Source organism: Taudactylus pleione, unplaced genomic scaffold, assembly GCF_031769625.1.
Source record: "Taudactylus pleione unplaced genomic scaffold, aTauple2 ptg000547l, whole genome shotgun sequence".
Classification (NCBI taxonomy): Eukaryota; Metazoa; Chordata; class Amphibia; order Anura; family Myobatrachidae; genus Taudactylus; species Taudactylus pleione.
In genome coordinates, this window is record NW_028284949.1 from 4,303,951 (window position 1) to 4,330,443 (window position 26,493).

Consider the following 26,493-nt stretch of genomic DNA (forward strand, 5'->3'; position numbering starts at 1 on the left):
TCCCCATTCGGAAACGTCGGAGCGGGGATAGATAGGTATTATGGTATATATTGAGAGAAAGTTCTATATGCATGCTGGATGGTAGTGGTTTCCTGGAAAACAAAAAGTCCTATAACATGTTTTTGTTTTACATAAAAGCGTGTTTGTAGGAAAGTCAAAGGATAATGGTTAACCATGGCAAATTTCGAAGAAACCTCTGTACAACTAATGGTGGGCATACACAGCAAGATAAAATGTCTGTCAGACCGACAGACATTTTATCTGGCCGGCTGCCAGCCGCAGATGTCCGCGGCATACACTGTGAGAGAAATCTCACAGTGTATAGCCCGACATCTGCGCTCTGCCCCCGGGGGAGGAGACATTTCCCTGTTCCTTCCGTAGGAGGAGCTTTGAGCTGTATGTCTGTCGGCTGCGCTGGGCATACACTGCCCGATGCGGCCGACAGTTACCAGGTGAATATCGCATCGGACGGGCATGCTGGACAATCCAGCATGCCCGACCGAGCAATATTTAACCCTCGGTCGCCCCCCCCCCACGCTACAATTATCGCGGAGATCCGCCGATATCGGGCGGAACGTCCCGATAATTGCAGCGTGTATGGCCAGCATTAGGAAACGTTTGTTTTCTGTGGTTACCAAAGATCTAATATTTTGTATTCCTGCTCTGTTACGGATTGGTTCCTGCGGCTATTTCCTTCTGGTGCCAACCGGTAATAGCGTTTCATGTGTTTCCGGTTCTGGCATTGTCTCCTGTTATCCAGTCGAGTACCCAGTCCTCCTGCCTATCTTGTTATGCCTGCCATTTGTGTTGTCTAGGCGGCACGATTCGCATACCAACTACCTGACGTTTCTGTGATCTTGGCGGCATGGTCCACAGGCCAGTCCTCTGCCGCACTCCTGCGTCAGCTGCTTGTGTCAACCCGGCAGCACAAGCCGCACTTCAGTGTCCAGTGGCGTGTGTCAATCTTGCGACACAGGTCGCAATCCAGGGTCCTAAGTACGCAAGCCAGCATACCAACACCTGTGTCAATCCAGTGGCACAAATATCACATCTGCAACAACTAGCCAAGGCTCACCAGCCCTCAAGGCTGCTGCACGGCCCAAAGGCCGCATCTTGTTCTACGGCCCACAGGCCACATCAAGCCAAGGTTTACCAGCTCTCAAAGCTGCTCCATGGCCGCAGCTAGCCAAGCATTCCAGCCCACAAGGCTGTTGCGGGACTATACCTTCAAAAGATAACATTATCTTTTAACATGATCACCGGCCCTATATATATTTAAGGGTATTTTTGTGATCATCTAATAAGGAACCTGGTCAGAATCCCGCTCAAATTCTGGCTGCACAGATCTAGGTTCTGACTCAGAAAGTGCAGGAGCTTTCCCTTCGGGTTGAGGAGTCTCGAGGTGCTTCAGCCCCTGCAGTGTTAGAACCTAAATTGAATCTGCCTGATCGGTTCTCAGGGAACCGTAAAGATTTTTTCTAATTTCATAGAGAGCTGTAAGCTCTATTTTAGGCTCAGACCCAGATCCTCGGGCTCCGAGGTCCAACAAGTAGGGATCATTATTTCTCTATTACAGGGAGACCCTCAGACCTGGGCCTTTGGTCTTCCCTCCAGTAGTACGGCACTGCAGACTTTGGACTAATTTTTTGCCGCATTGGGTCTGCTCTACGATGACCCGGATAAAGCGGCTATGGCAGAGGTGAGTCTCAGGTTCTTGAAACAGGAGAACAGAGAAGCCGAGGACTATTGTACGGAATTCTGTAAATGGGCTGTCGATGCAGGTTGGAATGACCCGGTCTTACGATGCTAGTTTTGTTGGGGATTGTCTGATCAAATAAAGGATATCTTAGTCCAATATCCTTCTCCGGATTCCCTAGATGACCTCATGTATTTGACTTTGCATCGACCGGCGATTCCGGGACCGCAGAGTTGAAAAGAATCTACCTTCTCTGCCTCCGCGATCTCCGGTATGGATGACTTCGTCTGAACCTGAAGAGCCGATGTAACTGGGAGCGCTTCATCTTCCGGCCAAAGAGAAATGTAGCAGACGTTCGTTGGGTCTTTGCCTTTACTGTGGCGCTAAAGGACATGTAGCCCAGCTTTGTCCAGTAATGTCGGGAAAAGGCAAGGTCTAGATGAGCTAGGGGAGATACATCTAGGCCTTGCATCCATCTCCCCTGAAAACTCTGTCCTTATCACCACAGTTATCAACTTTCCCAATGATCAAATTTCCGTCCCTGCATTCGTAGATAGCGGAGCTGCGGATAATTTTATGGAGATGTCTTTTTTCAAGACCTTGGGCAAAATTTACTAAGCGGCAGGTTCTAAACCCCAGCGGTTTGACGGCGGTTTTGCTATCCTCAGATTTATTAAGGCCAAAACCACTGCAAAACCGCCGTCAAAACAAATTTTAGAATAGAATAAAACAGGCCTGTCATTTAGAAACCACCGCCAATAAACCCCGGGGTTTAGAACCCGCCGTCAAACTGCCACCCAAAACCGCCGGGGTTTAGAAATCGATGCTTTAGTAAATTTTACCCCTTGTGTCTGAACCCCGAGTCCTTATCCACTCCTGTGTCGGTTATTGGTCTGGACGGGGCAAGTCTTTCTAAAATTCCAGTTGTCTTCCGGACCCCTCCTTTGCAATTGTCCATTGGAGCTATGCATCGGGAAGAGTTGTAATTTCTCCTTCTTCAGTGTCTGCTGGCTCCGGTCATATTGTGGTTACCTTGGCTGAAAAAACATAACCCCGTGATCCTGTGGCAAACCGGTCAAATCCTTGAGTGGGGATTGACTTGCTTTTCCCCGTGTCTGTCTTGACCTATTCGTCATGCTGCTGCCGTCTCATCCGAGTCCTCATCTATTCTTGCTTCTTATTGTAACCTAGCTGAGATTTTTTTCAAAGAAAAAAGCTGACGTTCTGCCGTCTCACCATTCTTTTGATTGCGCCATTGGTTTGTTACCAGGTGCCAGGCTTCCTAAAGTCAGGTTATATGCATTGTCCATTCCGGAGGATAGAGCCATGCAGGAATATTTTCAAGAGGCTCTGGATAAGGGATTCATTTCTCCTTCTAAATCCCCAGTAGGAGCGGGTTTTTTATTTGTCTAGAAGAAGGATGGATCACTCCGACCCTGCATTGACTTCCGTGGACTGAATAAGATCACAGTCAAGAATGTGGATCCCTTGTCGCTCATCTCCGTTCTCTTTGACCGACTGCGTGAGGCTTCCATTTTTTCTAAAATTGATCTTAGAGGCGCATATAACCTCATTCGCATCAGAGAAGGAGATGAGTGGAAGACAGCATTTAACACCCATTCTGGACATTTCGAGTGTCTCGTCATGCCGTTTGGCCTCTCCAATGCCCCAGCCGTCTTTCAGGATTTTATCAACGAGGTACTAAGGGATTTTCTTGGAGTCTTTGCAGTAGTTTATCTAGATGACATCCTCATCTATTTCAAGTCCGTGGAGGAACATCGTAGACATGTGAGGCAGGTCTTGCGAAGATTATTGGATAACAACTTGTATGCCTAGCTGGAGAAATGCGAGGTCTGATTCTTGGGCTATATTATTTCATTGCAAGGTTTCTCCATGGACCCGGGCAAGTTGAATGTTATCTTGGACTGGGAACAACCCACTAGGCTGAAGGCCATCCAGTGTTTTTTGGGTTTCACAAATTACTATTGCAGGTTTGTCAAATCCTTCTCCATCGTCTTAACCATCGTTGAATTAAAAAAGGAGCTGAGGTCACTAATTAATTGGTCATTTAGGGCCATTCAAGCCTTTCACACTCTTAAGGCGGCTTTTGTGTCTGCTCCTGTCCTCCGGTATCCCAACCCAGAATTTCCATTTATCATTGAAGTGGACGCTTCTAAGATTGGAGTGGGCGCTATCCTTTCGCAGAAGGATATCAAAGATGGCAAGTTTCATCCGTGTGCCTTCTTTTCCCGGAAATTCGATTTGGCAGAGAGAAACTATGATGTTGGCAACCGGGAGATTTTGCCCATTAAATGGAGGCATTGGTTAGAGGGGGCTAATCATGTAGTGATGGTTCTAACGGATCACAAAAATCTGGCATACATCGAAACGGCCAAGAGGTTGAACGCAAGGCATGCTCGCTGGGCCCTATTCTTTGCTCAGTTTAATTATGTGATCTCTTTCTGACCAAGGTCTAAGAATATAAAGGCGGATGCCCTTTCTCAAAGTTTCTCCGTCAGTCATCCTCCAAGTGCCTCGGAAGAAACCGTCATTCTGGCTTCCAGGATCCATTTAGCCTTGAGCCACAAAACATTAGACCCCTCACCGGATTACCGGACTAAATATTATTTTAGGAGTGTTGAATATAATCTACATGCTTGATATTGAATCCAACCCACATGCTCTGAGAATGAACAAATGAACACACTTTGTATTATTGAGACACACTTAATAGATTTATCTATTAACTAGTCAACGATACATAAACCATCTTTGCATGAAAGATATCTAGCCTCACAGCAATGTGACACATTATAAAACACTTGGATTAATTAGCCATGAGAAATGGAACCAATGTGTTTTAGGAGTGTTTAAATTACATACAAAAATGGAATGATTGGATAGCATTTATTTAGACTGAGAGTGGACACAACATTTTATTTTCATGTTAGTTTTGTCTTACACTAAAAGCACTTTAACACAATTTTGCACAAAATATTTAGCTAATATTTTAATAGACCAATTAAAAGTTAATTTTTAAGACTTTAATTTTTCTACCAGTAATGATACTTCTATAGCAGGATGCTTCCATATAAAATAGTCCATGAGTGCCCCTCTTTGGAACACTTTTTCTTTTTGTAATATCCATTTAGCCTTGACCAGGACCCTGGCAGATTCTCTCAGGGCTTGCCAAACTGAAGCTCCTCTTGAAAAAACATCAGGTGTGCTCTTTGTCCCTGAGAGACTTCGCAAAGCAGTGTTGAAGGACTTTCATTCTTCTAAGGCGGTGGGTCAGCCAGGTATTTCTAGTACTTTGGAACTTCTGTCTCGTTCTGTCTGGTGGCAGTCCATTTCCGGGATACTCGTGAGTTTGTCTTGGCGTGTGATGTCTGTTCTAGGAATAAGACTCTCCGGACTACTACTCCTGGTCTGCTATGCCCTCTGCCTCTGTCGTTGAACTTCCGTTGTCTTCCCGTTGTTCCGTCATCTGGACGATTGTTGACCGATTCTCCAAAATGGTGCATTTCATTCCCCTTACCATGTTACCATCAGCTCAAGAATTGTTAGCACTGTTTTTACAGCATGTCTTCAGACCTCATGGGCTTCCATCAGATATCATCTGGGATTGTGGGGCTCAATTTGTTGCCTGTTTTTGGAGATGTTTTTGCTCTGACTTTGGTATCAACGTGAGTTTATCTTCGGGCTATCATCCACAGTCCAACGGACAGACAGAGCAGGCCAATCAGTCCTTGGAACAGTACCTCTGCTGTTTTGTCTATAAATACCAGAACGACTGGGTTCCTCTGTTGCCATTTGCTGAATTCTCCTTCAACAACTCCTGCCATTCTGCCTCTTCTGTTTCTCCGTTTTTCTGTAATTTCAGGATTCATCCCAGAAGTAACTCTTTTGAAACCACATCATCTGGAGCCCCATCATCTTCGTCTGTTTCAAGGCTTCGATCCGTCTGGAAGAAGGTACAGCGCGCCTGTCTCCAAGCGACCAGTCGTTCCAAGAGTTGGGCTGATAAGCACCGCAGACCCTGTAAATTCAAGGTGGGAGACTCTGGACCTCATTCAGAGTCGGTTGTTGCGGCCACACGGTCATACGGGAAAAGGGGCCGGTTATGCAAATGATTCCCTCGCAAGTTGTGTCCCTAAGATCGGATCGGTAGCTGGCTGACCAAGGGGAGGAAGCGGCCGGAAGACAAAAAAATACGCCCCCTTCTCGTACGCATTACACGTCATCTCCGGGCATATAAGGATTAATCGAGACCATCGAGAACCATCGGAACTGGTTGTAGAGCTTAAGGTTGACCATACCCTCTCTTAAGCTCTACGATCATGTCAGTGTAAAAACCTTCCATGTCACATGTGCCATGACGCTACTTTGTTAATTATGCACTCCCATAAAACGCCGTTCGCATAATTAGGCATGCCTGCGTTCGGATCTCCATTCCCCCGTTTTCAATCACCTTCCCCTGTTACCACCCACAAACGCCTCATTCTGTCACTCAAACTACCGACCTGGCTGTGTTCAAGGAGAGAGAAATTTGTGATCGTAGCAGCTAGTTTGCGCACGCGCATTGCAAACTTTACGCATGCGCAGTTTAGCGAACATCGGTGGCGTACGACCGTGCGGCCGCTACGACCGACTCTGAATGAGGTCCTCTGCGTGGCTGTCCTCCAGGAACATTAATCTTCGTCAGAGATCACAAAAACTGGGTCCCAAATTCATTGGCTTGTTCATGATCATTTCACAATCCAGTAGCATTCCGATTACAGTTACCCAGGACACTCAGGATTAATAATACTTTTCATTCACTTCTTAAGCCAATGTTTTTCTCCTCCAGATTCTCTCTGAGACGTTCAGTCAGACCTTCACCAGTTCTTGTCCAGGGTCGCCAGGATTTTGTGCTGGAGAAGATCCTCGATTCCAGACTCTCAAGGGACGCCCTTCAATTCATAGTCCAATGGAAGGGCTATGGATCAAAGAAGGGCTCCTGGGTTCCTGAGAGAGCCTTACATGCTCCTATCCTGAAGAAAAAGTTTTTTGAGAACTTTTCTGGGAAACCGGGGTTTAGGGGTTCCTTAACCTCTCGTCAAGGGGGGGTACTGTCACAAGCCGCTCATGCGGACGCTGGTGGACCATTCGTTGAACTCCTCCTATCTGCTGTCCATCATTCCTGCTCTGTTCCGGATTGGTTCCTGTGGCTATTTCATTCTAGAGTGAACACTGCTCCGATGCCGGTGATACCGTTTCACATGTTTCCGGTTCTGGCATTGTCTCCTGTTATCCAGGCGAGTACCCAGTCCTCCTGCCTATCTTGTTTTGCCTGCCGTTTGTGTCATCTAGGCGGCATGGTTCGCATACCATCTACCTGCCTTTTGTATCATCTAGGCGGCTGCTTGTGTCAACCCGGCGGCACAAACGGCACTTCAGCATCAGCCGCTTGTGTCAACCCGGCGGCACTTCAGCATCAGTCGCTTGTGTCAGCCCGGCGGCACAAGCCACACTTCAGCGTCCAGTGGCGTGTGTCGACCCGGCGGCACAGGTCACAATCCAGGGTCCTATGTACTCAAGCCAGCGTACCAACACCTGTGTCAATTCGGTGCCACAAATATAACATCTGCAACAACAACTAGCCAAGGCTCACTAACCTTCAAGGCTGCTGCACAGCCCAAAGGCCGCATCTTACTCTACGGCCCACAGGCCACAACTAGCCAAGGCTCACCAGCCCCCAAGGCTGCTGCATGGCCCAAAGGCCGCATCTTGTTCTACAGCCCACAGGACACATCAAGCCAAGGCTTACCAGCTCTCAAAGCTGCTCCACAGCCGCAGCTAGCCAAGCATTCCAGCCCTCAAGGCTGTTGCGGGACTACCGTCAAAAGATAACACCATCTTTTAACAGCCACCCTCTGTTCTGAGTTTAAACCTGGTAACACGTCTTCTGTTAGGACCCTCTTGAACTACAGGATCAATAAAGGAGGAATGGAATATGTTCTCAAAATAGTCCATATCTTGGGACTTAGTTAAAATTGCACCTGTAGATGGATGTTTCAAGGTAAATATAGTATGGCCCCTTCAAGGTGGTTTCAACATTATTGCTAATAGTTTACCAGCCCTATTCCCCCATCGCTAATATTTATTTTTTGTGTTGTGTAATGATTGCTTTGCTTGTGTAGCGTGCTTGCTTATATGTAGTCATTGCCTCCTCAGATGGATGCGCAGAGTAAGTTTGAAAAGAGTCAATCATAGCAGATCTAGGGGAGTTATACTCCATCTTGGCTTCTTTCATAAATGCGTATTTTAATGATGTAGGCTGAGATATAAGTAATGATGGTTAGTTGCTTCCTTTGGGTGTCTGCAGATAATTGTACATAGAAATTCATAGACACACAGATTTCTCCTCTTCCCAGTGACCTATACAGTGATCATATAACCTCCATCTTCCTGCTACTGATACATAATATAACCAAGTGTTCTTCTGACCCCGCCCCCCCAGTGACTGCACTGCCTACTGACCCCACCCCCCCAGTGACTGCAATGCCTGCTGACCCCACCCCCAAGTGACTGCAATGCCTGCTGACCCCACCCCCAGCAGAGACAAAACTAGGGCTTTTGGAGCCCAGGGCAAATTGAAAAACAGAGCACCCCCCCCCCCCCCCAAAAAAAAAAAAAAACTTATTAAAGAATTTATATAGATACATAAACTATTGACCCCTAGGTTGGTCAAAGGTAAGGATGGCCATCAACCATCGAAGATTCATAATCCTCAATGGTTTATGGCCGATGTTGAATGTTTTTAGCACCGATGGGGGAGAGCCAGATGGTTTCTCTCCATCAATGGTAACGTTTAACCAAATTTTTATTTTTGTTTGCAAGGTGCTGACACAAAACATAGATACAAGGATTCCATGGTCACGTCCCACGGTTCTGCCTCTGTCTGTGTGTCTCCCTGTTTCATATGTTAATGTATTCAGTTTAACTCTGAGCACTTTATTCCATTCTCCTATTGTTTCTAAATCACTGAAACATTCACTAACACAATGAATTGCATATTTATACCCATCTCAGTCCTGCTCTGTCCTATCAGTTCCTCAGTGCAGTATAGTCATTACCATGTGTAATGCTTGTTACTTACCCCATAACCCCCACATACCAGAGGGACTCCGCAATGTATCATCTGTACAGCAGCTGTGTGGGTCTGATATTATTATACACTGATATTCTTCTGTATGGTCTCTGTTCTGTAACTCAGGATTCATTACATTGTGATATTTACTATTCTAGGGGAAAGATCTAATTATTGTTAAACTAGAAGATATAAAAGAGGAAGAGGAGACGTATGTGATGGGTGATCAGCAGTGTAAGGAGGAGGAAATCCCTACAGCTATCAGTACAGGTGAGTAATAATCACTAAGTACAGAACAGTCACATACTGTCCTTGTTCTGTCACTACAGCAATCACTAAGTACTGAATGACGGGGAGGCAGAGCACTCACGGCCCCCTGTACAATAAAGGGAACATAGAAATAATACTCCTACAGGATCTGGAACAACTTTTTCTCATCTCAGGGTATCGGCCAATTAGATATGTACAGGAACGTAGAGAGCCGGCCAGGCCCCGTTACTATAGGGGGAGGACGTGTCCTTATTACGGAAGGCGTAGCCACACTCCCTTATTAAAAATTTAAATAGTCCATTTGAAGCTTGCTGGGGAGGGGGGCGCTGTGAGCCCCTCAGCCCGGTGCATATCCAGGGGGCAAGATCAGTGTGATCGCCCCCCCCCCCCACATACAGGCAGAGGAGAGGAGACTGCTGCTGCTCAGCTACAGCAGTCTCCCTGATCTCCCACTGCAACTGTGTGCTGGGCTGCTGACAGGCAAGAGAGAGGGTGGGCGGGCAGTCAACCTGGACTCCCGCCGGGCCCCTTCGACAAGCCTGGGTAGTTAGTTCCTACCCCTTCAGCCTCTCAGCGCCCCTTGATATGTATATCCATAAAATAACTGAACTGGACTCTTGGCAGAAGATTTTTAGCAGTGGATATAGATCGGAATCCCAAAAATGGTATTCGGATTAAAGGTCGCCATCAAATGGTCAACGTGCAGTAGGTTTTTTAAGGTTAGGTTTAGGTATAGGTACTTGGAGAAGGGTTAGAGTCAGGCTGCCGGGAGGGGGACTGTTAAGGTTAGGCACTTGGGGGAGGGTTAGGGTTAGGCTACGGTTAGGGTTAAGCACTTGGGGGATGGTTGGGGTTAGGCTACGGTTAGGGTTAGGCACTTGGGGGACAGTTAAGGTTGGGTTAGGTACTTGGGGGTGGGTTAGGCTACGGTTAGGTATAGGTACTTGGAGAAGGGTTAGAGTTAGGCTGCCGGGAGGTGGGCTGTTGAGGTTAGGCACTTTGGGGTGGGTTAGGGTTAGGCTACGGTTAGGTATAGGTACTTGGAGAAGGGTTAGAGTTAGGCTGCCGGGAGGGGGACTGTTGAGGTTAGGCACTTTGGGGTGGGTTAGGGTTAGGCTACAGTTAGGTATAGGTACATGGAGAAGGGTTAGAGCCAGGCTGCCGGGAGGGGGACTGTTAAGGTTAGGCACTTGGTGAATGGTTAAGATTAGGTTAGGGTTAGGCACTTGGGGGAGGGTTAGGGTTAAAATATTTTAAAAATGTAGACTATATTGCTATGTCGGTCTTTTGTACCTGTCGACCTATTGCATGTCGACCATTTGACGTCGACCTATTTGTTGTCAACCTCTTTCCTGTCGGTCTGTTATACCACACCCCCCAAATACCACTGCAGTTTGGTACTCCTTTCTTCTAGAAACTGTTCCATAACGCCAACAAACAAGAGGTCTCCCACCAATGTGTTTCATTCGGAATCCGTATGAACTACCGACATTCAGGATCCTGACGGTCAGAATCCCGACGCCGGGATCCCGACAGGGTTAACAAACTGACACTTGTTGGTCTGTATGCTAACCCTCCCCTTCTCCCTACCCTAACCCTCCCTCTTTGGTGCCTAACTCTAACCTCCTCCCCTAGTGCCTGATCCTAACCTCCCCCTCCCCGCACCCTAAACCTAACCCTCCCCCTTAGTGCCTAACCCTTACCCCTTCACCCCATTACCTTACCTTCGGCATCCCAGCAGCTGGTATTCTGGCGCCGGTAATGTAAGCGTCGGCATCCGGACCGCCAGAATGTCGAACGCATACCCTAATGGAACTTTTTCAAGATACAGGTGGGATAATGAACAAATCCAGCTTTAAATACCCTATCTAATTAACCTATTATCAGTAACAAGAATAAGCCACCCTGCATCATGGATAAAAAACTCCTATAGTACGTATACTATCCATTCTTAATGTATTTATGTTGATGTCCTACACGTTACTCACTGATCATCCAGACTTACGGTATCCAGACGGAAAGTGATGTAACTCCTGGTATCTATTGTGGCGAGACCGAAAGTGACTCACGTCAGTCATCTCCAGTGGAACAGGGAGTGATACCAGTGGTAATGTTCTAATCCATGCTCCATTCTTGCCGGAAATTACCTGGTCTCGGACTGGATGTTCCATCATATTGTAGTCCTGATTTTTGGAAATCACCATAGTAACCATAAATAAGTAGACAACAATATGTAAATAATCCACTCCTATTCTAAAGAGGATTTTAAACCTTATACATGACATAAATATTTAACCAATTAAAAATATGTTTATAAATTGCATTGAAGAACTAAAGCTAGGTACATACGGGGATAATAGATTAAAAAAAAAAAAAATCAATTTTTAACTCACAATTGCTTTTTAAACCCTCAGGAATTAATGTATTATATTTAAAATTCAGTTCATTTCTGTTTTAGTGATCACTTTTATGGAGCAGCTTCTCCCCTTTAACTCTCTCTAAGATTTGATACATCTCCCCCTGTATCCTATTTAGTGACTACTCCCCGGCCAGTGTTACTACTACACTCTAAACCTCCTCATGACAAACATCATCAAATACATGTCTGTGTCTAGTCTGATCACTACTTACCATAATATGTAACATAAGGCAAACAGCAGTGTTACACCATAGCAAGTAATAGGACCTAGTTACTCTCTGTCTTCCTCAGTCACAGACTGAGACGTGACAATGATGAGGTCACTGACTGTTTGGAGATGTTGGGGTACAGCAATGCACGTCTTATTATAGTAACATAGTATGGTATAGTGCTGCAGGGATGCTAATTCCCATATATTTATTCTGTTCCCAGCAGATGGACACAACAGCAGGAATAACTCGGGGAGACGTATCATATTATCTCCAGATTGTGACCTAGACAGTAACTTCTCACAGGACTTTCCAGGAGAAACCCCCATTACCCCAAGTATACACCCAGCATATCACAGTGCAAATCTATCATCTGATCCTTCTAATCATGAAGAATGTTCCCTTGATAATCCCAGTATTTCTGCACACAGCTCAGATCATACAGATGATAAACCATTTACATGTTCTGAATGTGGGAAAAGTTTTACAAAGCAGTTACGTCTTTCTCTACATCAGAGGAGAGTTCACACAACTGAGAGGCCATTTCAGTGTTCTGAGTGTGGGAAATGTTTTACACTGAAAGCAGAGCTTAATAGACATAGAAAGGGTCACACAGGTGAGAGGTCATTTTCATGTTCTGAATGTGGGAAAGGTTTTACAAAGCAGTTACATCTTTCTCTACATCAGAAGAGAGTTCACACAGCTGAGAGACCATTTCTGTGTTCTGAATGTGGGAAATGTTTTACACTGAAAGGAGAGCTTAATAGACATACAAAGTTTCACACAGGTGAGAGGCCATTTTCGTGTTCTGAATGTGGGAAATGTTTTACACAGAAAACAGAGCTTAATAGACATACAAAGATTCACACCGGCGAGAAGCCATTTTCGTGTTCTGAATGTGGGAAATGTTTTACACAGAAAGCAGAGCTTAATAGACATACAAAGATTCACACAGATGAGAAGCCATTTTCATGTTCTAAATGTGGGAGATGTTTTAAACTGAAGGCAGTTCTCAATAGTCATACTAAGATTCACACAGGTGAGAGGCCATTTCCATGTTCTGAATGTGGGAAGTGTTTTATGCAGCAGTCAGCACTTGCTGTACATCAGAGAACTCACACAGGTGAGAAACCATACACATGTTCTGAATGTGGGAAAAGTTTTACAACGCAGTTGAGTCTTTCTATACATCATAAAAGAATTCACACAGCTGAGAGGCCTTTTCCATGTTCTGAGTGTGGAAAATGTTTTACACTGAAAGCAGAGCTTAATAGTCATACTAAGATTCACACAGGTGAGAAGCCATTTTCATGTTCTGAATGTGGGAAGTGTTTTATATACCAGTCAGCACTTGCTGTACATCAGAGAACTCACACAGGTGACAAACCATACACATGTCCTGAATGTGGGAAAAGTTTTACAAAGCAGTCAAATCTTTCTTTACATCAGAAGAGAGATCACACAGCTGAGAGACCTTTTCTGTGTTCTGAATGTGGGAAATCTTTTAAACGGAAATCAGATCTTAATAGTCATACTAAGATTCACATAGGTGAGAGGCCATTTTCATGTTCTGAATGTGGGAAATGTTTTATGTACCAGGGAAAACTTGCTTTACATCAGAGAACTCACACAGGTGAGAGGCCATTTCCATGTTCTGAGTGTGGGAAATGTTTTAGAGTGAAATCAGAGCTTATTAATCATCAAAGAGTCCACACAGGTGAGAATCTATTTACATGTTCTGAATGTGGGAAATGTTTTGCACATAAGAGAGCACTCGCTGCACATCAGAGAACTCACACAGGTGAGAAGCCATTTCCATGTTCTGAGTGTGGGAAATGTTTTGCACAGCAGGCAACACGTGATGACCATCAGAGAACTCACACAGGTGAGAGGCCATTTCCATGTTCTGAGTGTGGAAAATGTTTTACACAGAAAAGGAATCTTAATAAACATCAGAGAATTCACACAGGTGAAAGGCCATTTTCCTGCTCTGAATGTGGGAAATGTTTTGCACAGCAGGCAACACGTGATAACCATCAGAAAACTCACACAGGTGAGAAGCCATTTTTGTGTTCTGCGTGTGGGAAATGTTTTACACAGAAAAGTAATCTTAATAGACATAAGAGAAGTCACACAAGTGAGAGGCCATTTTCATGCTCTGAATGTGGAAAATGTTTTCAACAAAAATCAGTTTTTTTAAGTCATCAGAAACTTCACATAAGAGAAAAACAATGTATATGAGCGTCTAAAAATATAGAAATTGCAGTAATATAATTTTATTGAACATGTTCACAAGCATAAATACAATTTAAGCCTAGATTAATGTCCCTGCTTAATGAAGTGTAAATTACATTTGTCCTGTCAGTGGTGCACATGTTCTGTGATGGCCTTGGTGTAGAAGCTAGTGACATGATGTAATGGAATGCGGATATTATTAGAGATTTCTCCTTCATCCACTAGGGGACACTGGAGTGCATAGACAGGGGGGTACAGACGGTGCTGAGTGGGAGCTTGGCACTTTAAATATTAAAGAACTGTGACTAGCTCCTCCCCCTCTATACCCCCCTCCAAGCCCAAGTCTTAGTGTGTGCCCAAGGAAAGCTAGATGTATTTCACATTTCTCCTCAGGGGTTTATTATATAGAAGCGCTGCTGCGCTGAAGATAAGAATTTTACATTGATAGGAACAGACAGGTAGCAGCTGCACTGCCTGTCTGCACCGTTGGAGCTGCCGGGGGGACCCACTCACAACTGCATGCAGTTCACTTTGGGTCCCCGACTACAAAAAGACATCGGTCTCTATATAGGAGGTCCTGCATGTCGCTGCTTGCAGCGCGCATAGCGGACCTCCACTAGCAGCCGCACTCCAATCTTAAGTATGACCTGGCTCCCCGTCTAGCGGGGTAGCCAGGTTACAATACAGAGCGGCATTTACAGCAGGACGGCTGCTCCAATAAAGGGGCAGCCAAAAGTATTCACTAGCAGCAGCTAGTGAAGCAGCACGCATAACACTGTTTGGGCGCCATGGACAGTCTGCTACACACCTGAGCCGGTGTCAGGAGAGAGGTTTTCCTTTCTACAGCGCTGCTGCATGAAACTGACAGCCTAACCTGATACTGCAAGTAGACAGTGGGGTTTAGGCTGGTCAGGAGAGCAAGGCTATACAGTCTTACAACTTATATGCTTAGCGTATTCTGGCACTGCTAGGAGCGCTGTTTGCAAAGTGTGACTCTCCTGTGTGTCAGTTTCTTCTTTTGACCTTGTTCATTACACTTTACTGTTGTTTGTGTGGGGCCTGTATGTATTATCACTAATAGGGGCACTAAGGCATCCCAATAGTTTATTACCTGCTAAATGTCTAAATTTACAAGGTCAGTCAACTCACTCCCTAACCTGTGACAATCCTGAATAATGTCAGGGTCGTCAGATCCACCGTCTTCAACAGCGCAGGTTACAATGTGCTCCGATACAGGGGCCCCCAGGTTCAGTCCCCGGCATCTCCAGGTTAACATGGCTGGTATGGTGCTTAGCATTACTGCCCGACAGTACATTGGTTCAATTTACCATAGATAATTGTGTGAGATTTGTGTATTCAATACAGTACCTGGAGTAAATGTAATTTATGTCCAATCTCTGAGCTGGAGGCTTCTCGTAAAGAGGAAGGGTCTCCAGGTCAGCCGTTCTAAGAACACAGCTTGAGCATGGCTGCATTGAAGGATGGGATCTCCAGAGCATAGGTCTCTAAGAGATGGTTGCCCTTAGTCCTCCAATCAGAGGATGAGATTATGCCACGGTTCGTGGGGCGTATATACTCCAAAAAAGTTTTCCCTAGGGATATCCAATCCGCCAGGTGTTGTATATACACGACAGTCTTTCTTTCCATAGAAACAAAGGCAAGCTTTTGCTTGGGAAACAGATGTTCTGGCGGTTATTAGCTTTTTATCCTTTGTAGGAGCTCGAGTGGCTCACCTAATAAGGTGAGTACACCTGTGACAAGTCTGGGACAGCAGGCTACTTTGTTAGTTTTTCTCCCCCTACCGTAGACTGTCTAGAAAGACTTTGCTGCCAGCCTCTGGGGCCATGCCTTTCGAAAAGAATGCTCTCAGGCCCATTTATATGCAGGTCTCTGTGTCCTGACAGTGTGTATTCTGTTAGCAGTATAGATGAAGCTGCAGAATTTGCCTTAGTTGTCAAAAGATGTTGGCAAGATTTTCAGATATGGTGTTTTAGGCGCGTAGGGCGCTGTGGCTTCAACTATGACAGAATGTAAGAACGCTGGGTGGGCACTTTCAGTCTTGGAAGGAGTTTTGATTGAAAACTAGTTAAATAGTTTTCTTATGCTACGGGGGGGTAGATCCTCTTATATTCCGTCTGAGGCTCCTTCACATAAAAGTTCTTATTCAGGATCCTCGTTTCGGGCCTTTAGTACCCCGAGTTGTTCACGGGACCATCAAATTCCCGTGGGTCGTGGCAGAGTCACAACAACATGACGTTCAGTCCTCTACTAAGCCTAGAGCATGACGGGCTTTCCTCTCACCTGGGGGACCCCACAGTGGGAGCGAGTCTTCAGGACATCAGAGTAGTATGGACGAGGTCTTGTACGGATGATTTGGTCTGGGATCTCATCACTTGGGGATACAAGCTTGCCTTCTTAGTGTCCTCCTCTGCCTTGGGCAGTTTCCAACTACGGGAGTATCGTTTCACAGAAAACTATATAATAACTTCTATCCGCTACAGTGGTAGTCCACATTCCCAGACATCAGACCGGACAAAGTTTTTACTCCAGTCTTTTCATGGTTCCGTAGCCCTTCGGCTCGTTCAGACCTACTCTGAACTTGTAGAATCTTAATCTTTTCCTAAAGATTTTCAAGTTTCAAATAGAATCCCTTCAGTAGGGGATTGCGGGACTGGAGAACGGTGATTCACGATATCTCTGGATATCAAAGACAGGTTGCCTCACCTGGTGTTCGTATTTTGGAACTCTCATTTTTTGTTTCAGAGCTTACTCTTTGGCTTCTCATCAGTCCCCAGGTTAAAACTAGGGATTACTATTATCCCTTACCTGGACGATCTTCTGCTAAAGGCACATTCCTGGGACCTATTAATGCAGAACGTCTCAGTGACTCACTTCCGTCTCATTCGTCAGGGTGTGGTTTCGGAATTTTCCCAGGTCTCATCTGCAACCGGCGCATGTTCGCCTTATGTCTGAAAGTGTTCCTTCATCAGGAAAAAGCAATGTCCATTCAGGGGATTGTTAGGATGGTCCTTCGACATCGTCTGAGATCGGTGCAGGTTTGCATTCACTCCTGGGGAAGATGGTTCCGGCATTCGAGGCCATTCCTTTTGAACTTTCTCTCCAGGATGTTTCAGCTAGACCTCCTCTCTCAGTGGACAAGATCCCATCTTTTCCTTCACCAATGGGTAAGGTTAAGTCCCAGTACTTGGATATCTCTTCTCTGGTGGTTGGACTCAAGACTCCTCCTGAAGGGTTGGAAATTTGAAGTGTGGGTTTAGATGCTTCTCACCGCAGACGCGAGTCTGAGAGGATGGGGGGATGTGATTCAGGAACACCACTTCCAAGGTGGAAAAGTTTGCGACAGCAATCTTCATTCCAGGCGTAGACAATTGGTAGGCAGACTACCTCAGCGAAAGGTCATACATTCAGGGGTATGTCTGGTACACCCACAGGTTTTTCTACTATGGTGGGGTCTTCCACAGGTCGACCTCATGGCATCAAGACAACATCATCACCTGCCTCTCTTCTGCTCTCGGACGAGATAACAGGAGGTAGTGACAGTGAATGCACTGTCGATGCCATAGCTGTTTCATTTTGTCTACCTATTCTCTGTTTTCTTTTTTTCCCTCGGATTCTATCTAAAGGAAGAAGACCGTGGTCCTATTGGTAGATCAGGCTTGGTCCGCATAGCTGGGTATCCCTGCCTTCCACTTCTGCTGTTCGAGGATCTGTGGCCTCTGCCTCTCACAGAAGTTCTCTTACTTCAGGGTCCTTGGGTCTATCCAAATTTAAAGCGGCTTTGTTGATGCCATGGCTGTTAAAAGGGCCATCTTGAGTCGATAAAGTAACCCTTCCATGGTAATACCTAATATGCGTTCAGATCGGAAGGCCGTTTCTTCATATCTTTACCACCGTATTTGGAGTACGTAGGGGAGCCTCTCCTACAGAACTCAACCTAGCCAGTTTTCTGCAAGCAGTTTTCTCTTTTGGTCTGCGGTTGAGTTCTCTGTTCAGATTTCAGCTCTAACTGTTTCCTTCCAGAAGAAGATGACCTTGATACCGGAGGTACAACCTTTTCTACAAGGTGTGATTCAGTTTCTTTCACCCTTTGTTCCTCCTTCGACTCCAGGGGATTTGGTTCTCGTACTTTCCTTCTGACGGTCTCCTCTGTTCGTACTTTTTGAAGTCAGGGGACTTAATATACCTTTCATGAAAGGTAACACTTCTTGCATCCTCCATACTTACTATTTCATGAGGATAGAGCAGTATTCCGTACTTACATGGACTTTGCTGTGTTTTCGGGTTTCTACACTATTGTGGTTCCGGTTCTTCCACAGAATTCACCTTGGTCTACATTTTTTTAGGTTATTAGAGCTCTTGCTGCTTTGTAGAGAGGACGGCAGCCATGTGTGGAACAAACACTCTATCTGTTTTGCATGCTGCTGTTCGTCCTCGCTAGTCAGCCTCCAAACAGTCGCTGGCTTGCTGGTTTTCTCTAACCGCAAACAGGCGGATATATAATCCTCTAGGGTGACAGCCTTTTTGGCTTAGTGGTTGTGTGGTGGTTTTGCATTGTTATGGTCCAAGGTTTGGATCCCACCACCGCCGAATGTTTTAGGGTCGCCGTTTTTTATTACAGAGCATTCCTCTCGCTCAGTGGGTTCCTCGTGGGCAGCTGTTCACGAGATTTTCCATGGAGTTGTTTTGTCGAATGGCTTCTTGGTCTGGCCGGCATACCTTTTTATCTTTTCTAGATTTCACACGTTTGCAGCCTCTGCCGGTCTGTTTTGCAGGGTTTTCAGCATTTTCCTGCCCGTAATGGGAGCTCTGGGTCGTCCCCACTGTCTATGCACTCCACTGTCCCCTAGTGGATGAAGGAGAAAACAGGATTTTGGTACTTACCAATAAATCCCTTTCTCCGATTCCATAGGGCACACTGGATTCCCACCCTGCGTTGTTCCATCCTGCCTGATTGGGGGTCCTTTTTATGTTAGGACTGTTAGAGACTGGTTTGATGTCTCTGGTTGTGTCAATGTTTTTCAACCTTTTTCTTTGTTCTGTGTATTTGTTACGCCTCCTCCTCTTCTGTTTGTTTTTTCTCAGCTCCCCTCAAGCACAGTTTTTCTAAGACTGAGGCTTGGTGGGGGGTATAGAGGGGGAGGAGCTAGTCACAGTTCTTTAATATATAAAGTGCCAAGCTCCCACTCAGCACCGTCTATACCCCACTGTCTATGCACTCCAGTGTCCCCTATAAAATCGGAGAAAGGGATAAATCAGTAAGTACCTAAATCCTGTTTTCCCAAGGAAGTATATAACGATCAGGCTAGTCACACTAGGCCAAAGCTGGCAGGGGAATATAACATGGAGATGTAACCAGGGACAGGGCAGTCAGCTATAGGCCAGAGTACGGGCTGAGGTCAGGGCCACTGTAGAACAAACGTCAGGTATATGCCGGGTTGATATTGGTTAGACAATTACTATGACTCATTAAGTCACTTTGGGTACCTGAAACTTATACTGTGACTGGACTGTCTTATTATTCCATTTCCCTAAACTAAACAAAAACATTTGGTCTTACACGTCTCCCCTCGGTCCCGTCTCCTATCACTGTGACACCTCTGCGGTGTTGGGGATTTGCTCTCAGATAAGCACCTGTATGGGTACACTAGGCTGTCCAGTCATTATCTCTAATCATGATATATTTCTGCATTTTGTTTGTACATATAATGTGTCATCTCTATTGTATGTATGTGTCATGGACTGAATTACAACCCTGCAGATTATAATACTTAACATAAAATGAAATGTTTTACAATACTTTGCAAAGACAATAATAAAAGGGATGACTTTGAATAACTGGATGTTACAGGACTTATGATCACATTTTATGTGTATAATAAACTACAGACACTGATTACATCTCTGATGAAAAGACCAAAACTAAACTAATAGGTACAGACTACACATGATGAAAAATGACAAGATGCTTCAAATCACTTCACTTTGGATATATGGGGCCTCATATATCAGCGAGTTTGTCCGGATGACCTTACATGCCGCCCAATCACAGGTGGGGTTCGATTCCCACTGGATCTTGGGGTATCAGGGAAACCATCTTACCATCAGTAACCGCCCGTTACTGACTGCGCAATGGGCGCGTAACGTTGCCACCGCCAGGTCTTTAACCGGCCCTGGAACTGCTTACTGCTGTTTATGCGTTGACGAGCTGCAGCCACACCTGCTGATTGGTGTTGGCCGATTCCCCCTGATCCCTTGCAATGGACCAAGCTCTGGCTAGAGCTTGGAGACGCTGGACTCAATCCAGAACAGCCGGAGACGTTTGGTGCAATTCTGTAGTCGCAAGACTCAGATGCAGTCGTGGTAAAGACGAAGATGTTTATTGCTCAATAGTCTTAAAAAAGACTCTTCCCCTCAGCTTAAAGGGGGACAGCATACAGATGTTACAGCAGTTCAATCCTTGATGTTCAAGAAGATACACACAGGGCTCACATGACCTCTTTTTATATCATTCTTACACACAATACCACAGGGGGTAAATCCGCCTTGTGTTCCTTTTAACCAATCATCCTTTCTCACAAAATATAAATAACCACATCTTACATTTCAATGGAGTTACCCAATGTCCTCCTTACTAATATACCAACTAAAAGCAGTTGCTTTAAGCATACAGTATAACTGTCTCCTTAAATCTAGATATAACATTTCAGTCTTCTAATTATAAGGGGGCATAACGGGGTGGTATTAATCCCAAATAACGGAAGGCAAGTCCAGTAAATTAGCTTGCCAAAGGAAATGGGAGGAGGATCTTTCTAGGACACTTGAGGAGGAGGACTGGGAGGTTATTTACCGTACGTTCCTTAAGATATCCTGATGTATTAATCACTTGGAAATGTTTATTAAGTTACTTCACCGAAAAACAGCACAAAATATGGCCCTCTATCTCTAAATATTGTTGGAGGAATTGTGGTTGTGTAGGAAGTATTTTCATGTGTTTTGGTCATGTCCTCTTCTACAGTCATTGTGGTCTGAAGTCTTTGTCATGATTGGTAAAGTCATAGTAGTAAATATACCGGTGGATCCTTTAATTGCCTTGTTTCATTTTTACCCTGGTCATATGATGCTCGGAGATAGACATATCATGGGTCATATCCTAATTACTACTAAGGCTGCTATTGCGCAGCTTTCGAGATCCGCCACAGGACCTAGTCTGACTGTTATTGAGCACAAGGTCCAAAAGCAGTGTGATTTTGAGACTGCGGATGGTAAATATTCCACTTCTGCACCGCCTCCTCACGTGGTTCAGGTGGAATGAGTATAGAGAAGAGCAGGGTCACTTCTCTTTCCAGAGCAGGGCTATTGATATTGACCATACTTTCCTTCATTCCCCTACATTTGATGTTTAGTCTTATTGTATTTCTATTGTAAACTCAGCTTTACGCTGTATTAGTTTGTTATACTGTTTATGTTGTGTATTTCACTGTAGGACTCTTGTCCTATATATTTGTAAACCCATTTCCCCCCTTTGTGTTTCTCCTCTTTTCTTTACCCTTTTATATTATTTGAAAATTAGATTATTTTTTTGCTCATTAGATTTTAATTTAACATTTCACAGGAAATGCTGGGACATTTTACACCAAGGCACAAATGAACAATCCTTACTTTGCAATTCATAGAAAAGTCTTGTCCAGTTTATCCATTATCTTATCACTTCCTATGTGAGGATGCTTAAAGAGCAATTTGTCTACCTTATACATTCCTTATAAGTGTATGGTCTGTACATTTAAAAATACATTTCCACAACTGCGCACAGCACATTGAATATAACATGTTAAAACACATTACATATATATTTGCAGTACGTGGCGCCCTGAGCCTATAGGTCCATTTCAAAATGGCGCTGCATGATGGTTAACCGCTTCGATGTGGCAGCGGCCATTTTACACATGTGTGGCTTGTCTCAGGCCACAATGAGTTTTATCACTCACAACGAGTGATAATATAAGATGTATAAAAATATATATTTTTGGAACAACTATTCTTTTAAGCACTGTTTATGAACTATGAAGACAAACATTTTTTTATTGGAATTTGCACAGGCTCTTCAAATCCAAAATGACTATATGTATATAAATATATATACAATATATTGCACACCCTGAACGCAATCAGTTATATGTGTATGCATATATAAATACATAGATATATATCTGAAGTTCTGTTTTGCTTGAAAATCCAACTATATATTAAGCACTAATCAGGCAGCTTATCTTGACTTATGAAGCTGCAGTATACATGTCAATCCAGTCGTTGCACCGAGACGAAGACTACATATCAAATATACATTACAATATTAGATGCCACTGCTGTCTTTGTAAAATTAGTTCAGCTGAGCAATAACACAGAGGCATAACTAGGGTTTTGGGCACCTAGGGCAAAATGAAAAACGGGGCCTCCCCATTCTCTTGAAAAAAAACAAAAAAACAAACCCTCCCTGTGCTGGAGCAGGTCTGCACAAATCACCGCCCAGATGTTCATTTATGTCATCATAAACACATCGCCTGTATTATAATTCTTTTTCTGCTGTTTACATTTTGCTTTATGTAACTGTATCGGCCAGTGGCGTAACTTGATCCCAGGTACCCGGAGGCAAGATAAATGTTGGTGCCCTCCCCCCAAATTAAAATTTACCACCCCCCTAGCACTATGCCGGCCCCAGCTGCTGCCGCCCCCTATGCAGTTCCTTTTATACAGTTCCACCAGTAGTATTCCCCCTATGCAGTGCCCTCAGTAGAGGTCCCCCTATGCAGTGCCCCCTGTAGTGCCCCAGTAGTAAGGACCCAGTAGTAAGCCCCCTGTAATGTCTCCTGTAGTGCCCCAGTCGTAAGCCCCCTGTAGTGCCACTAGTAAGCCCCCTGTAGTGCCTCCAATAGTAATCCCCCTGTAGTGCCCCCAGTAGTAAGCCCCTTGTAGTGAGCCCCCCCCGCGCTCGCACACATATAAAAAAAACAACAATACTTACCTTAAACCCCGCTCCAGTGCTGCTGCCGCCCGTCCCCGGCGCCCACTCCTCGGAACTATGGGAGTGATGTCATGACATCATTCCCATAGTGCACTGCGGAACACGGAAGACGGAGCTCAGGAGTGAGCTCCGTCCCCGGCGCCCGCTCCTCGGAACTATGGGAGTGACGTCATGACGTCACTCTCATAGTGCACTGCGGGTCGCGGAAGACGGAGCTCAGGAGTGAGCTCCGTCCTCCGGCTGCCCCCAGTGCCGGGGGAGGGAGAAAAGAAGGAGCAGGCGCCCGCTGGTAACACTCAGCGGGCGCCCGGCAAACGGAGGGTGCAGGGGGTGCGACCACACCCCCTGCAGCCTCCATAGTTACGCCACTGGAGGTGGAGCGCCGATCAGTGGCGCTCCATGCAGTGCCCGGTGACAATGGAGCCAAGTGCCCCCTTCAGGGCTGATGCCCGGTGGCAAATGACTCCATTGTCTCTGGGAGTTCCGCCACTGGTACCGGCCTATAGGGGAAATTCAGTTAAGGGTGAATCCATTTGCGTGGCCAAATCTGCGCATCAGGTGCTACTCTTTATGGTAGCGAGATCTCGCACAAAGTGGTATCCCATAGTGTAGTGAGCACTTTTGAGCAAATCAGGCATTCAGCCAGCTGGGCAAAGGGTGCGAGACGGCCTGCCATTGTCTGTTTAGAAGCCGTGGTAATGGCAATTCGCACCTTTTGCCTGCAAGTGAATTCCCCACTATGCGTTCTTTATTGCTTGTTACAGTAGGTCAAAATTTTCATTATATCTAGGAGCCAGCTTAAATGTTTAGTAGTCAGACCATCGTCCTCAGTCAAACTATATGAAAACCTATTTGTATAAGCCACCCCACATGCCGCTCAGACCTCCAACGTGCCCATCAGATCCCAGCACATGCCCATTCCTGGCCCCATTTCATAGTATGCCACAGTGACACAGTAGTACCGCCAATTCACAGTTGCCACACAATATTGCCCCCAGTTCATAGTATGACACACAGTAGCAGTGATCATGCTGAATGACAAAATATGTGGGTCGCAGGGACTCCACTTTAAAAAAAATGGGGTCCTACCTGACCATTTCTGGGTCCCTCATAATTTACGCATTAGAATGCCCCATATACCCCTCAGACATCCCCACTTAATCCTAGACTGCCTATCTGATACCAACAGCATCAGACCTCCCCAAATGCCCCTTAAATTCATGTTTAATCATACCTCCCAACTGTCCCGCATCCAGCGGGACAGTCCAGTTTTCCTGGGACTGTGCCACTGTCCCACCCGCGGGCCGTTGTGTCCCGCGGTGGGGGGGAAGTTGGGGAGAGCACAAACCACTGCTCTGCATAGCAGAGCAGCGGGTGTGCAGGAGGAGAACAGATGCCGTGCGTATACACACTGCATCTGTTCTCTTGTGTACGGCTTTGGGGCTGCCCAGCATCTTGGAGAGTGCTAGGCACGCCCCCAAAGTGACAAAACCGGGGGAAGCCGCGAGGCTCCGCCCTGATTTCCATAGGCTCCATCCCTTTTTGCTCAAGCCACGCCCTTTTTCAGCTGCGTGCACCTCCGGCTGCGACCTGTCCCTCCTTGGTATGTTAAAATGTTGGGAGGTATGATTTAATGCCCCCATGATCCTACATGTGATATAACTTGTCCGTACACAAAACCCATAGTGAATAAGGCATTAGGTAATAAGAGGCATATTTATCAAAGAATCGGTGTGGTATATCCCAGAAAACAACTGCTTTTGGAGGTGGTACGTAAATATTAAGAACTACCAGGATATATGTACAGGGGACCACGGCAGATATTCCAGAGATCTACTGCAATCCCCTAGTCTTCATGTTAGGGCAGGCAGGGCGCCTTTCACTCAGAAAAGGGGGTGTCTCCCCGAATGTTTTCACTGCTACTTACGTAGCAGTGACACTTAGTACTGTCGGGTCTGACTCTGCAGTTCTAGTTCGTGTGTGTAGAGTTCACACAGGAGCACAAAGCTCTGGAGGAAGAAGCCGGACAGGAGCTAAGGGATCCCAAAGGATCACTCTTCGCAACCTGAGACTCCGGAGCGCATGTGCGGGAGCAAATACCATATGAAGATGGCGGAAGCTCCCGCAATCAAGCTCCAAAAATATAGTGTTTTTGGAGTTTGATGAATTTAGGTCCCCATACTGGTATATGGGGACAGCGGAGCTCATCGGAAGTGAAAGGTAAGCAGGAGATGAATGGCCCCAAAACCTAGGGGCCTATTTATCAACGAGTTTTCGTTATACTAGTGTAGTGTGTAAAGTGTGTGCGTGTACATGTGGTAGGGAATATTGGACCTCATTCAGAGCCGCTCACATCCAGCGTATGCAAATTTGTCAAAGTAACGACATGGGAAGCGATCACTCGCCACTTTGGCTGTGCGAGCGATCGCTCTGTGTATGCACTCATTAGCGAATGTAGAGGCGCCCACTAGCGCACGTCATCTCCAGGAAGTGTATTAAAACATTGGTACATGGAGCACCATCGGTAGCGATCGCAGCGCTTGTGGTTGCCTTACCCTGCCGCAAGCACTGCGAGGACTTCAGTGTAAAAAACAGGCATGTGACGTGTACTATGAAGTTGCCTGTTAATTATGCGCGCCTTAAAATCGGTGTTGCAACACTCAGACATGCCTGCGTTCGCACCTCCACACCCCCGTTATTAGTGTCCTGCCCCTGTTACCACCCACAAAAGGCCTCTTCTGTGACTCATTTCACTGGGCTGTCTTTGCTGGGCAAGCAAGCGGGCTGCGATCGCACAGAGTAGTTTGCGCACGCGCAGAACGAAGCATGCGCATTCACAAACCATCGGGCCACTTGCGAGCGGCTCTGAATGAGGTCCATAGATTGTAAGCTCCACTAGGGCAAAGAATGATGTGAATATGTAACGGAATGATATATGCTGCGCTATATAAGAAACTGTTAATAAATAAATATATGTGAATGGACAAATATTCTCTGTAAAGCGCTGCGGAATATTTGTGCACTCGATAAATAACTGGTAATAAATATTAATAATAAAAATAAATGACTGGAGAGCAGTAATTACACATGAAACCATCTGCAGTTCACTAGCTGACCACAAGATGGCAGTAAAGGAATACATAATGATAAGGATAAAAGTATTATCTAATTTAACTCTCAAACTGACCACTGGAGGGCAGTCATAATTTATGTCATTAGCTGCAATTCTCAGACTGACAAGATGTCAGAGCGAAATGACAAAATGATATAAAAGTATTATAATTTATTATTCTCAAACTTCCTTTCATAAAGCGTCATACTAGCTGTCAGCACCCACATTGTCTGGCCACAAGATGGCAGTGGAAGAGAATGATTCTGGTAATGCTGTAATTCTCACACAAACCACTGGAGGGCAGCACTAGCATACAGTAATCACCTGCAGCGCTCAGACAGCATGTCGGCTTCGTCACAGGAGGCTGATCCTGCAATGCA

General features: G+C 45.5%; 1 protein-coding gene across 1 annotated transcript in view; it reads left to right on the forward strand.

Moving 5' to 3' along the window:
* Positions 1 to 14,209, forward strand: part of LOC148500806 (uncharacterized) — a 35,934-nt gene extending 21,725 nt beyond the window's left edge. The window contains 3 exon segments of the mRNA XM_088451320.1: positions 8,987 to 9,098; positions 11,950 to 13,945; positions 13,947 to 14,209. Coding sequence (XP_088307446.1) covers positions 8,987 to 9,098; positions 11,950 to 13,945; positions 13,947 to 13,983 — 2,145 coding nt within the window. The 3' untranslated portion in view covers positions 13,984 to 14,209.
* The last annotated feature ends 12,284 nt before the right edge of the window (positions 14,210 to 26,493 follow it).